At 41.4% G+C, this 12,405-nt stretch overlaps 1 protein-coding gene across 1 annotated transcript in view; it reads left to right on the top strand.

Annotated features, from left to right (window-relative positions):
* The window catches only part of LOC111874577 (sine oculis-binding protein homolog), a 142,676-nt gene that overhangs the window by 75,961 nt on the left and 54,310 nt on the right, over positions 1–12,405 (top strand). Inside the window, exon 2 of the mRNA XM_023870188.2 lies at positions 6,635–6,851. Within this exon, the coding sequence (XP_023725956.1) occupies positions 6,635–6,851 (217 nt within the window). The remainder of the gene's footprint in view (positions 1–6,634; positions 6,852–12,405) is intronic.

Below are 12,405 nucleotides of genomic sequence, written 5' to 3'. Positions count from 1 at the left end.
CTTCCGGGGGGGGGGGGAAAAGAGCGGCCGGCGCTTAAGGCTGGCAATCTCACCGTCATCTGTGATCAGACTGTCTACAAAATGTGGGGACCTTCACGGCCTCTTATAGGGATAGATTTACCTTTACCTTACTTTTTCGTAAAGTTCCATCTTCCGGGATATAACGCCATATGATAATCCAACATAGTGGTTCTTCATAGCTCTCCTCAGTCTCTCCAGGCAAATTTAGTAGTAGGATAGTACCTTAAATTAGGCTACGACCACTTCCTTACAAGTCCTTTCCATTTCCTTATTAACTATCATCCAGTCATCTTGCAATGTCCAGTGTGATTCTCTGATAGAATCTTTAAGTAAGTAAAGAAATAAATTATCCATAGATTATATTGTCACGTGATCAAGTGGCTGTAGACGGGGTATGGATTAGTAATTATATTTATTGAACACTTACAGATCGTAACTATAAGTAACTATAGAGTTATCGCCAATTTACTATTGCACACATTAAGTCTTCTCACTCTGCTATATCACCACCCGTTGTCGCCTAGTAACGGTTTCCAAAGCTGTAGCTTCCACAGCTTCCATGTTCATGTCCTTACTGGCCGGCGACTGTCTTAACAACTAAATAAATTTTAGACTTGTCCTGCTTATAACACCTCGGCACGGGCCTCATAGAAAACACCACTTCCAACAGTCCTATTTTTGCTGCACACAGCTGTCTCATGGATCGCGTAGAGAACACCGTTTCCCAGATAATCCATTGGTGCATCTTAGGAATCTACTGCCTAGCAAGGGGTCTACATGCTACAGTATTAAGGACATTTTTTCTTCTGCAGATGGAAGAGTGTTATGAGTGATGAATATGTAAGGATTCCAAACCCGGTGGTTCTAGCATTCTTGAAGATTGGTGCTATCGTAATATTCTTCTGTAAAGTATGAGGATAAACAAGAAAGATCTTAAGATGGGCAGTAACAAGGTTGGGAATTCACATTAAGATAAGGGCTTTACCGGTCAGGCAGTATCTCTGTAACGGCTGATCCGCCACTGAGCGCCCGCTTCTTGCCCAGTTTCGTGCTAATCACTGTAATTCGGGCGTTCTGACAGCTGTGTACTGCGTTCCCTCGATACAAACCCAACTTAACTCTGTCAGAGTGTTTGAAAACATAATTGCGGTACTGAACACCGACTGAGCCAGGCTGCATATTCAGCCGGGGTTAGCATCCAGCACCGGGTAATTACCGTACTATGCACCATTCTGTGAGTTACACAGCTTAGTGTGCTCAAAAAATTTACAGCGCGGCACAAAAAATTACAGCTTACACGTCCGTGGTGTTCAACTTGTGGCTCGTAATTCGTGTGTTTGTAAATGTATACAGGACGCACAAATCGAAGAATATTCCTAATCAATAACACTATCTTTTGTGATGCGACCCCCAGAAGAGGGTAACTGGCTTCGGTTTCGGGTAAATTCCTACTGGCCTTCGCCAGCATAGTCATTCTTGTTGCTTTTTCTAGAGGGAAATCGCAATTATCTCAGCTTTAAGTCCGTGAAATTTATTACGATATTTTATACTCGTAAAAAGGGTAAAGCTATCCCTGTAACAGGCCGTGAAGGTCCATAGGGTTGTGAGACGTCGAGGCTCCCACACGTCTCTAGACAGTCAGCTGACAGATGGCAGTGAGGTCGTCAGCCTTGCGCTCCGGCCACCCTTTACTCCTCAGGAAGATTCCTGATACTCATTTCTGTCAGAGACTAAGTCGATCCCAGGACCATAATGCGGCTATAAGCTTTAAGTCAATTGAAAAATCAAATTACCTCATCGGGAATCGAACCCGCTACCTTCCGGCTTGTAGCATAGTGCCTCAACTAACTATGCTACCTCATCCCATTTATTTTACTGATAACGTTCTGAAATCCGGTGTATGAAATGTGCATTTATCGTTGCCACCACTGAAAAGATTTCAATTCATAAGTTCAGTAAAAGTAAAAAAAAAAAAAAGTTAATGTCCCTCTGCTTACCTAACTACGCACTACTCCGCGAAGGACGTATAGGGGAGCGGATATATAGGTCCACATATTCTTGATCTTGGCACTAGTTGGAGGTGATTGGTCAGTTTCACGTCTCAGCCACTTTACCCCGGAGTAAGACTCACCTGGTACCCGTTGGATGGAAGTCTGGGTGAGCCCCAAAATCCGCCTGGACGACGTGGAGAAAAAATCTGCGCCCATACCGGGACTGGAACTCCGACCCCTCGGCCGTCCAGCACGTAGCTAGTCGCTATGCCGACTGCATCATCCCTGCTCTTCGCAAGTTCAGTAGATAAATTTAAACTCTAAATAAATTAGATTGCGCATAGTGTTCTTATTTTGGCGGATTAGCCTGTCTGACCTGCCCCAATTTAGAACTAATATGAAACTATCAATCTTATGGACTGATTGGTAGAACCGCATGTATCACATTTAAATTATATTTCAAATACGGAGACTAGAAACAGAATCCGTCCCTCCCTGTTTCTAATAGTCTATTTCGCTTCCTATTCTTCAGCCTCTGAGTCAGTACAGTTCAGGTTTCTCTCGCGCAATACGCGGCATATTTATCTGGCTCAGACTCTAGTATTTCCTTATACTCCGATTCGTGCGATGTGAAAGTGGACTTCGTCAAGCCGTGTTCTGTGCAAGTAACCGTACCATTTGATACAGAACCATTAAATACCATCAGTAGAGCTGTGGAAGTTATCAAATTTACTTTTTTCTGTTGTTATACGTGCATTTCATTCGTTGATTTTGTTATTCTTAATGACTGATGCTCCACTAAACAAGAATTTCATACTTTACTGATACGAAACGTTTCTAAGCACCTGAATGTGCGAAGGCTCTACACAGCGTGCCCACATCGCCTCGTTAGTGACTGAAAATGAGTGGAGAACACAAGGAGATGAAGTAAGGAGGATAATTAATATAACGTCATGAAATGGGCCATATCAACTTAGTAGACACCCTGTGCCAGTCGTTGGTGAAACAACGCCAACGTAAAATTAGCACAGAGCCTGGGATCTGGTTACAATTAACACGTGATACCGGATCAGGCAGATTCGATACAGCAGCCACTCAGGCAGACGGCCACGTTTTATATCAGGGATAGGTAAACTTGTGCAGGCTTGTGCGAAGATCAAATATTTATACAATTGTTTCAGGCTTTTAACGTGGCGCTGTTAATATTACCCTAGTGGACAAGATTATGGTGATATAAAAGAAAACCACTTTTTAAAATTACTTCTGATACGCTGAATTTGAATCTGAACACAAAATAAATCGTATCACGACATAGTTTTGTGTTATTAATGAATTAAAGTTTATTATTATTATTTAAATAACGCCATTATTTCAAGTTTCGTAGTAAGTGCTATTTCATACATAAAAAGACAGCATAAAAATAAACGTGTTGCAAATTTTCAATCATTATTTTTGTTATCATGAATTTTAATGTTATCTTTACATGTATTTTTATATCTACCAGTGGTATATTCCCTGCAGTTCTTCAGATTTAATAGTTGTTTGATTTTCTAATTTCTTCCATGCATTCTACATAACCCACCTATTTCGTCCACCGGCATATGATCACCCTAAACGTATTTGTCGAAGTTTAAAGTTACGGAAGTTCGTTATTGTGCACTTTTGAACATCGTGTAACTTTCTGCTTAGGTCCAAGCATATTTGACATTTTTTTAAAAATATATATTTTTCCCTTAGTCTAAGAGATCAAGTTTCATACACACAAAAAGATAAAATTGTAGTTTTATATATTTTAGTGTTTAGATTGTGAGAAAGAAGAGCGGAAGGAGAATTATTCCGAAAAGGTTACTTAGTACGTAACTCCGCGGACCAGAATGCTTCTTGGGAAGACAATAGTTGCTCAGCCACTCAAATTCCCGTCACTTAGGCTGGGGCCACACGAGCTCACGAAGTATGTCCTTTGAAACGAACGTACTGTAGCGTAGACCCGCTATATAACCTCGGTCGCTGCTATGCAACGAACCCTTTGTTATAACCATGGAGACTCCTGTTAGAACTACAATAGAGCGATTGTTGTTTCCTATGCAACGGTCTGTTCTAGCGTTTCCATAGAAGTGACTCTTCTGGATTCCAGACACGTTACAGTACTTTATGGCGGACGTTGCTGAGGACACCACACAGTTGCAGAATGCTATGCGTAGTTTTTTGTCTGCAATGGAGCCGGAAGAAAGCGTAGCATTCACCTCTCTTCTTTATTTCTACAACGGGCTTCACGACGTTCGTTTCAACGGATGCATTTTGTGCGCTCCTGTGGCCACAGCCTTAATTGAACCCAAATCTTTATTACAGTGTTTCTAAGAGCCCGATTTTCGTTCCCTTCCAGTCTGTACGGTCTCATCCTACTTCCCCAAGACATATTTTTATGTTATCCTCCCGTCGAAGCCTAGATCCTGCTAGTGTTCTCTTTCCTTCAGGTTTTACTACCAAAATTTTGTAATGAACTTCTCCGATAACAAAAAATTAACAATTCATTTTCATAAAAACAAAGCTAATATAATTATGACATATTTTGTCCCAGACATCAGTGCGGCGAGTACAGCATTTCCAAATGAAACTTTTTTTAGTTACATTTTCATATTCCTTAAGCACTTTTATTTTCTTGTTTTCTGTTCGAAAATTATATGTCTCGGAACACTGGACAATAAATTAGAATCATTATACGTCGGTATAAAATTAAAAGGCTTTTCTTTCTGGAACTAAATGAGTGTTGGCTTTTAGTGCAAAATAATAATGACATGTTTTAAGGGGGTAAAATTAATAAAAAGCATTATTGACACGTTGTGTATGAAAACTTCTCGCACATTTCCGCGTCCCTGTTTTATATTATAACAAGCAAACTATGTACAAACATTTCGGATATGTGATATTACTACTGTATTATATGTATCAAATTTGGTGCGTTATTAAGCTTTAATTATGATCCCTAGTAATACAAATTAAAAGTTACATAATTTGAAGTGCAACTCTGTATATTGATTATTAATATGAACCATGAAACTAATGCAATGCAGATTGCATACGCTGCATCCTAGCGTATTGGTTATCATATGTCACGCAATAACGAGTTGAAATAAGAGCAAGCCTGTGCAGAAAGATGGCTAATGAAATGTAATTACATCTACAGGAAGCTAGGCTGTGATACAGAGCAGTGGCGTCATTGAATAATGATGTTCATTTATACCGAACCGTGTAATGTAACCAACTTTCCCAGGAACAGAAAAGCCAGCATTAAATATCCTACTAACAGCATGAAAACCAACTAGTCTCGATCGTTTTGTATGAAAAACTTTGGAATATAGGAAATGTCTACATGTTCGCTTTATTTACTTTTATGTAACTGTCCATGAAGTCTCCAAACCCATGAAGTACAGTTCTTCCTTGAAAGCTAACAGCTACTCACCAAATCAAAGAAATTCCTCGCTTTTTATGAGAACTGAAAGCCCATTACTTTGTTCATGAGAGCTCGGCAATGGTCTATCATAAACCAAACGAATCTAGTTAATGCATTATTTTTTAAAATTAATATTAATAATATTATCTCATGTGCGCCTAAATCACCCAACTGGTCCGTTTCTTCATGTTTTCTAACTAAAATTCTGTAAGCATTTCTAATATCTCGCATGCGTATTAGATGCCTCGCGAATCTGAGAATCCTAACAATACAATTTGTGAAAAATGCCAATTATACAACAATCCACCAAGAAGCAGCTAAGCCCAGTGAGTTCTCCTAAGACAGAACCCTTTCTTAAACACCCATTTTCTTGTTTTAATCTGACAGAACATTTTCTCATCACTTCATAATAACAGTATATCCACAAAACAATAGGTAAGGGTAAAAATGAAGGTAAATTTGTCTCTATATTTAAGCACCCCGCCATGCAGACCTTTAAGGGAATGGAAGTGTAGCTCCACATATTCTTAACCTCAGAATTAAATTGAGGTGAATGGTCAACTTCTCCTCATCCTCCTTAAATTGATCATTCTAATTACACTTGGAGAAGAGTACAAGTTGTGAAGCTCCTCACTGTGCAGTTTTCTCCAACCTCCTTTCACTTCATCTCTCGTCGGTCCAAATATTCCCCTCAACACCCTCAGTCTATGTTCCTCCCTTAATGTCAGAGACCAAGTTTCGCGCCCATATTCATTCATTCATCAGTAATCTGTCAGACGACAGGTCCACAGTCTCTTCCAAAACAGTTCCTCCACTTAATGCGATCTTGAGCTTTCTCCTTCAAATGAGAATATCCTCTTCTGTCCCCAAGGTCATCCAGCATAATAATAATATAATAATAGAATAGAAGAATAGAATAATAATACTAGAAATAAATATAAGGCGTTATTAATACTGTCTAAACATAGACAGACTAAATTGAATATTTTAATGGGCCGTGGTTTGTTCACCCCTTACCTAGACGGACCAACAGGAAGAACAGGAAAATCCACGGCTAGGACATGACTGAAGGCAGATGACTAAATTAGGCCATTACTGCTGAGATCATCTGTGTCAATGAAGACGATGTATTGTGTTGTTACTTAATTTCCGTGGCTGTGACCTGTTCCAGGAGTACGCAGAGACGGCAATGAATGAGTTGCTGGGATGGTACGGCTATGACAAGTTGGACAGCAGGGACACGCAGGGACTGAACCTCCACCATTTTGCAGCGCAGAGATCTCCCTCCGACCTAGACTCTTCGGACGCTGAAGGTGCAAGAAGCAGTAGTAGTCCTGGGCGTCGCGATGCTGGCACCGGTTCGTCACAAGGGAGCCCCCCATTACCAGGTAAATCATCCGATATAAGCAGATGGCTTGCAGTTCGTTTCTGCAAATTTGTGTTGCCGGAAAGAACATACATGTGCTCACACTTAGTTTTTAGTGTGTTAGCAACGAACAGTTGCAAAATTGGTCCTGTTACTTTAACTGTTTATGTTTATCCATCTTTCGGCATGTAACAACTCGTTAACCCACTAAACGGATGTTATTGAAATTTGATATCACGAAAGGCCATGCCATAGCTCAGACAGGCTGTGGCTTGTCACCGCAGAGGTCCAGTTCAATCCCTAACAACTTCGTGTGATATTCGTGGTGGATAAAATGACGCTTGATCAAGCTTTTCTCCGAGTTTCTTAGGTTTTCGCCTTCTATTCATTAATCTGCCATTGCTCCATATTCATGAGCCCCCAACTAGGCAGCACATTATCACATCCTTGGCCTTTAATTCATCCCTGACCAGGCATTTGGCTGGTAACGGAGTAGGACTGTGGTTTTGATATTTTGGAGAGTTTACTAAAATTTGTCAGCGCGTTATAGTTTTGGTTAAATTGTGCAAAAATTATGGACACTTTCCATGAAAACCCACACGCATTTCTCCTCCCATCTCGAGCGTAATATTAATCAGAGAGGAAAATGTTTTTGAACAAATGTTGTAGAGAAAAATGTAACATATTTTATGCCTGGCAACCTTTGCTTAATTATAACGGTTTTTGAGATAATTGAACTCGGGTGTTTTTTATCCTTAGGCATCTCATAACAAACCGAGAATTCCAGAATTGTTATGCTGTACATATATATCGTGACTTGCTGTTTGTTCCTTACATGAAGTGCATAAAATCAGCGCACAGGGAAGAGGTCGCATATGTCTGGCCATCCGACTTGTCGATTGTTTCATGTTATAAATTACTCACAGCTCTTCGATAAAACGTAATAAAACTACATTACACGTTGTCAGGTGAATTTCACCTTGATCCATATTGGTTAAATTTAACATTTATTTTTCACACATTAGTGATCGAACTGCGTTTTGAAAACCTTTCCATTATGGTTTGAATAAACGTTGAGGTTATGTCTCCAGCCCTGCGTGCTGGATATGCGTAGTCAAGGAACCTGTACGTAACAGAACTTTATGTGGACACGGTCTGGAAGCTGTGAATTTGCATTTAAGCACGAGATCTCCCATTCCGACGACAGACTCGTAACAATTTTATCGTAGTGATGGATAACCGCGTTCTTGTGGGGCCACCATTGCAATATCGGACATGTACAAAGAAATGGCGAAGTGGAGCGGTTCGGACAATAGGTGCAATGAACTCAATGTCCGTTCCGCCCTACCCCGTCTTTTCGCGGCCGGCTCTTCTTCCCACGGCCCACGGCAGGCGCGGGGTCGTTATTAGTGGCGGCACGCCCCCCTCGAGGAACCCCCTCCCCGCGCCCCCGTACGGCAGTGGGCGTGGTCATCCGTCTATCTGGCGACCTTAATTACAAGGTGAGGTAAAGTAGAGAGACCCGGCTACGTCATCAAGTCACGCCAGTAGTGTGTCGGTACAGTCAGGCAACTGCAGTACCGGTATAGTGCAGAACATCTGTGCCGGTGAGAATGACGTAACAGCCGGCGCCAGTCGCCTATGTTGAGGGCGTCTGGCGGGACGTCAGTTGCTGAGGAGTGCAAAGAACAATCCTTCCGAGACCAAATCTTATAGTTACTAGAAGAGCCGGTGGAGTTGTGATGAGATAGATTTCGCTTTTAACACCTTAATTTGAGAGCATAAATTCAAAATGATATATAATTTGAAGGAAATGCAAGCTAAAGGTAAATTTATGCTGTGCTTAATTACTGCATAAGCCCGAACATAAGGCGAATTCAATTATTCTTCCACTCAGAAATTAAGATTTTTTTATTTTAATTGAATGTGTCGTTTAGTTTTGAGGGTTGTAAGCAAAATTAAGTGAACATTATACTGTTAAAGCGTTAAATTCAAATTTGATATCTTAAATATAATTAGTACTAGCGCTTGGAACTTCCCATAGTCATCTTCATATTCATTCGTATATATCCGAAAAGAAGTCTACGCCACTCTTCTAAGAAGCAGTATTCGAGAAAAAAAACTCGTCTTATATTTGGGCTAATACGGTGAGCATCAGCTGTAAGGATGCATAGGAGAGTGGGTGTAGTTCCTTCGCATTCTTAAAGTCGGCAGATATTCACTTCACGTACCAGCTGATTTGCCTCAAGAGAAAATAGCCCCTCTACCCAAAGGATGCGCTGGTTGTGGCCCCAGAGCCGCTGTGTACGCCGCTGACAGGAGCAAATATTCTCGGCCCCGCCAGGGCTGTAGCCCCAATTCCTCATTCGCCCAGCCCATAGCAGCGTAGTCGCCATGTAGTGGCTCCTCACATTTGAAACATTTGTTTCTTCTTCTATGGCTGTACAGCCCATGTGGAACTTGGCCTGATTTGTCAGTTTCTTAATCCTATTCACAGTCAGTAGGAATTCTTGGACAGGGGATAAGCCCGTCGCAAGGCCGTTACCTACACACAGAACAACACAAACACAGAATAAACGTATACATACAGAGATCCATGCCTCGAGTGGGATTCGACCCCACGATCCCAGCGTTCGAGCCTTAGACTGCGCGGCCACTGTGATCGGCTGTATGGAACATACCTAGACAAAATAAAACTTAACAAACCACTCTTAATTTAGGTTGTAGCCTGATGTCCTGTATCGCGGGTGGCTACAAGCGTAGCAGTGTGAATCTCATATCTAAGACTCTATGAATTCATGTGATATTCTCACATTTGTGACCCTGAAGAATACTGCTATGCTCCGAAACGCCGGGAAGTATTCACACAGCATCACAATCCAAAAGACAGTACATTATCCACACTCTTAATCCTTTTCTACGTTTCTGATTTTCGAAACGAATCTCTCCTGCATTATAAATGTTTCTACACTAGCACAGGCTCCAATTCGCGTGCCCACAATCCGGCAATACTATCCAATATTCCATGAAAAGAAAGAATACAAAATACAGGTTTTAAGAAGTTCTTCTAACTAAGTATTTTTCATTAAAATGACGGCAGAGCGATTATTGGTACATCACCCACCGGCGGAATTAGTACTACTTACAGTCAGCGCATGCGCAGTTAGATGTCACGCGGTATCGTTACGATTTTATGATAGGCCCTATATATAATTTGTGTCATTAGACCCTAGAGTCCATGTAATTTTTATTAACTTCGTGGAGCGGCTTCCGTCTAGAAAAGCGAGTAGACGTTCAGCTATTCATTAACATGCCCTCGTTTTATGGATATTGACTGTTCATTACTGTCTTACAAGAATTGTCACAATCCTGTATTCTGAAACAGATGATTCTAGCCCCCCTCCTTTTTTTTTTTTTTGTAAGATCAATCTTAATATTATGAAATTCCATCTAGGTATATGACCCCTAAGTGATTTCTCTTTGGGGTTTTCTATTTCATCTTTGCCATGCCTGCTTCATTCCCCCTCATTCCAATCTTCCACAAATTGTTCACTCTGATATTACTTGTTGAAGAACACAAATTATAAGCCCCCCATTATGCAGTTTTCTCAAGTTTCTTAATACGTTTTCGGGGCACGCGGTGGCATAATTGGTTGAGGCACTATGCTACAAGCCGGAAGGTCACGGATTCAAGTCCTGATGAGGTGGATTTTTCAACTGACCTAATCCTTCCAGCCGAACTATGGTCCTGGGGTCGACTCAGCCTCTAACAGAAATGATTACCAGGTATCTTCTTGCGGGGGGGCGGCAGGCGCGTAAGGCTGACAACCTTACCGCCATCTGTGAGTCGACTGTCTAGATAAAACGTGGGAGCCTCGACGTCTCACAACCCTATGGGCCTCCACTGCCTGTTACGGGGATAGCTTTACCGTTTTATCTTAATACGTCTTCTATCTTAGATCCAAATGTCCAGTTGAAAATTATAATATTCTTTCTTTATTTTCTGTTCTTTCTTTATGTTCTTCCGTCTTCCGTTTAGTTACAGCCTGATTCAGATGTCACTGCCTGTGGCTGCAGTCTCTTGTCTGAGAGCACAGCGCGGGTTAGAAACACGCCCGTGCACGGGCGGCAGAGCAATGCCCGTGTGGCCTTCACCTAATTGTGTCAGTTTGCGAACGGTATTTACGGCTGCAATAATTAGTGTTAGGTACAGGTAACAAACTAAGAACTGAGGAAATTATATAAAAATTTATATGATCAGGTAACAAATGTGAAAAAGCTAAGATAAAGGTGGTTCAGACTTGTGATTAGAATGGACGAAACATGGGCACTTAGGATCATTTTTTAAAGTAAGTTAGAAAATACAAGACGAATGGGAAGACCCAGGCTGTAATGGCTGATAGATGTAGAGAATGATTTATGAGAGCTGAGAGCAGAGAGTTTGAGGTAAATAGAAAATAATAGAAAACAATTGGACTTTGTCGTAAAAGGGACAAAGATGCTTACGTAACAGTACGGTCGAGGTTAAATAAATAAATAAAGGTGAAAAAAGTAAAGTTCCCCTGTGCGTAATTAAACACGACACTGAATGTTATGGGTTATTTGACGCGTTCAATATCTGAATTACGTATCGTCGGATAGTAGAACGATTGATGAATAATGAATTGGAAAGGGTTTGGAAGGAATCGCACTATCCCGACATTTCCCCGGAAGGACTGAGGAAAACCTCGAAAACCTCTCAAGACATCTTGTCTCCCCACCGAGATTCGAATTTAGTTACTTCAGAACGCAGCATTACCTCCAACACACTGGAGGTATAGCTCCACGTATTCTTAACCTCGACACTAGTTGGAGGTGGTCTACTACGAGTGAGAGTCAGTAGGTCACAAATGGAAGTAAAACAGCTGTAACGGATGTAATAGGTTTTCTATGTGCGTCACTAGGTAGCAGCACAGTCCAGCTTCATGACAGTCTAGGTAGCAGACGCGCATGCTCATGTCACAGGCTGGTTTCGATAGCCAAAATGGCGACTGTGTTTGAGGAGAATACTACCGAAGAGCAGAGCTTTGTTGTGCATTTCCTGTGGGCAAAAGGACCCAGTGCATAGGATATTCATAAAGAAATGTTTCATCTTTATGGTAGGAAGTGTTTATCGCGTGAAGCGGTTCATAACTGGTTGAAAAACGTTTCGCTAATGACGAAGACGTCGAAACGGAGGCGGAGAAGTGACTGAGATAACAGGCAAAAGACATCTGTGCTGCGGGTTTCGACGCACTGGTAAAGCGATGAGACAAGTGGTGGAGGATATGTCGAGAAATACATGTTTTATTCATGTTCGGATGTCACTTACTTTACGTTTTATGTCCATCTGTGTCCTGCTTACTGATCTTCCTCGTACATGTCCCGGTCGCTTTACCCCGCAGAAAGAATCATTGATACCAATTTTAAAATAGGTTAAGTGGGCCCCAGAGCCGGTTTTGACGCAGTGAAGACTAGAAAGATTCTGAAGAGTTCAGCCGAAATTTCGGAGGACGATGTTGCTTGCATCTTCAGGGTCGGATATAAACGAAGCAAGA

This window comes from Cryptotermes secundus, unplaced genomic scaffold (genome assembly GCF_002891405.2).
Source record: "Cryptotermes secundus unplaced genomic scaffold, Csec_1.0 scaffold1177, whole genome shotgun sequence".
Taxonomy (NCBI): Eukaryota; Metazoa; Arthropoda; class Insecta; order Blattodea; family Kalotermitidae; genus Cryptotermes; species Cryptotermes secundus.
The sequence above is the reverse complement of the archived record's forward strand: the minus strand, read 5'-3'. Positions and strand labels throughout refer to the sequence as shown.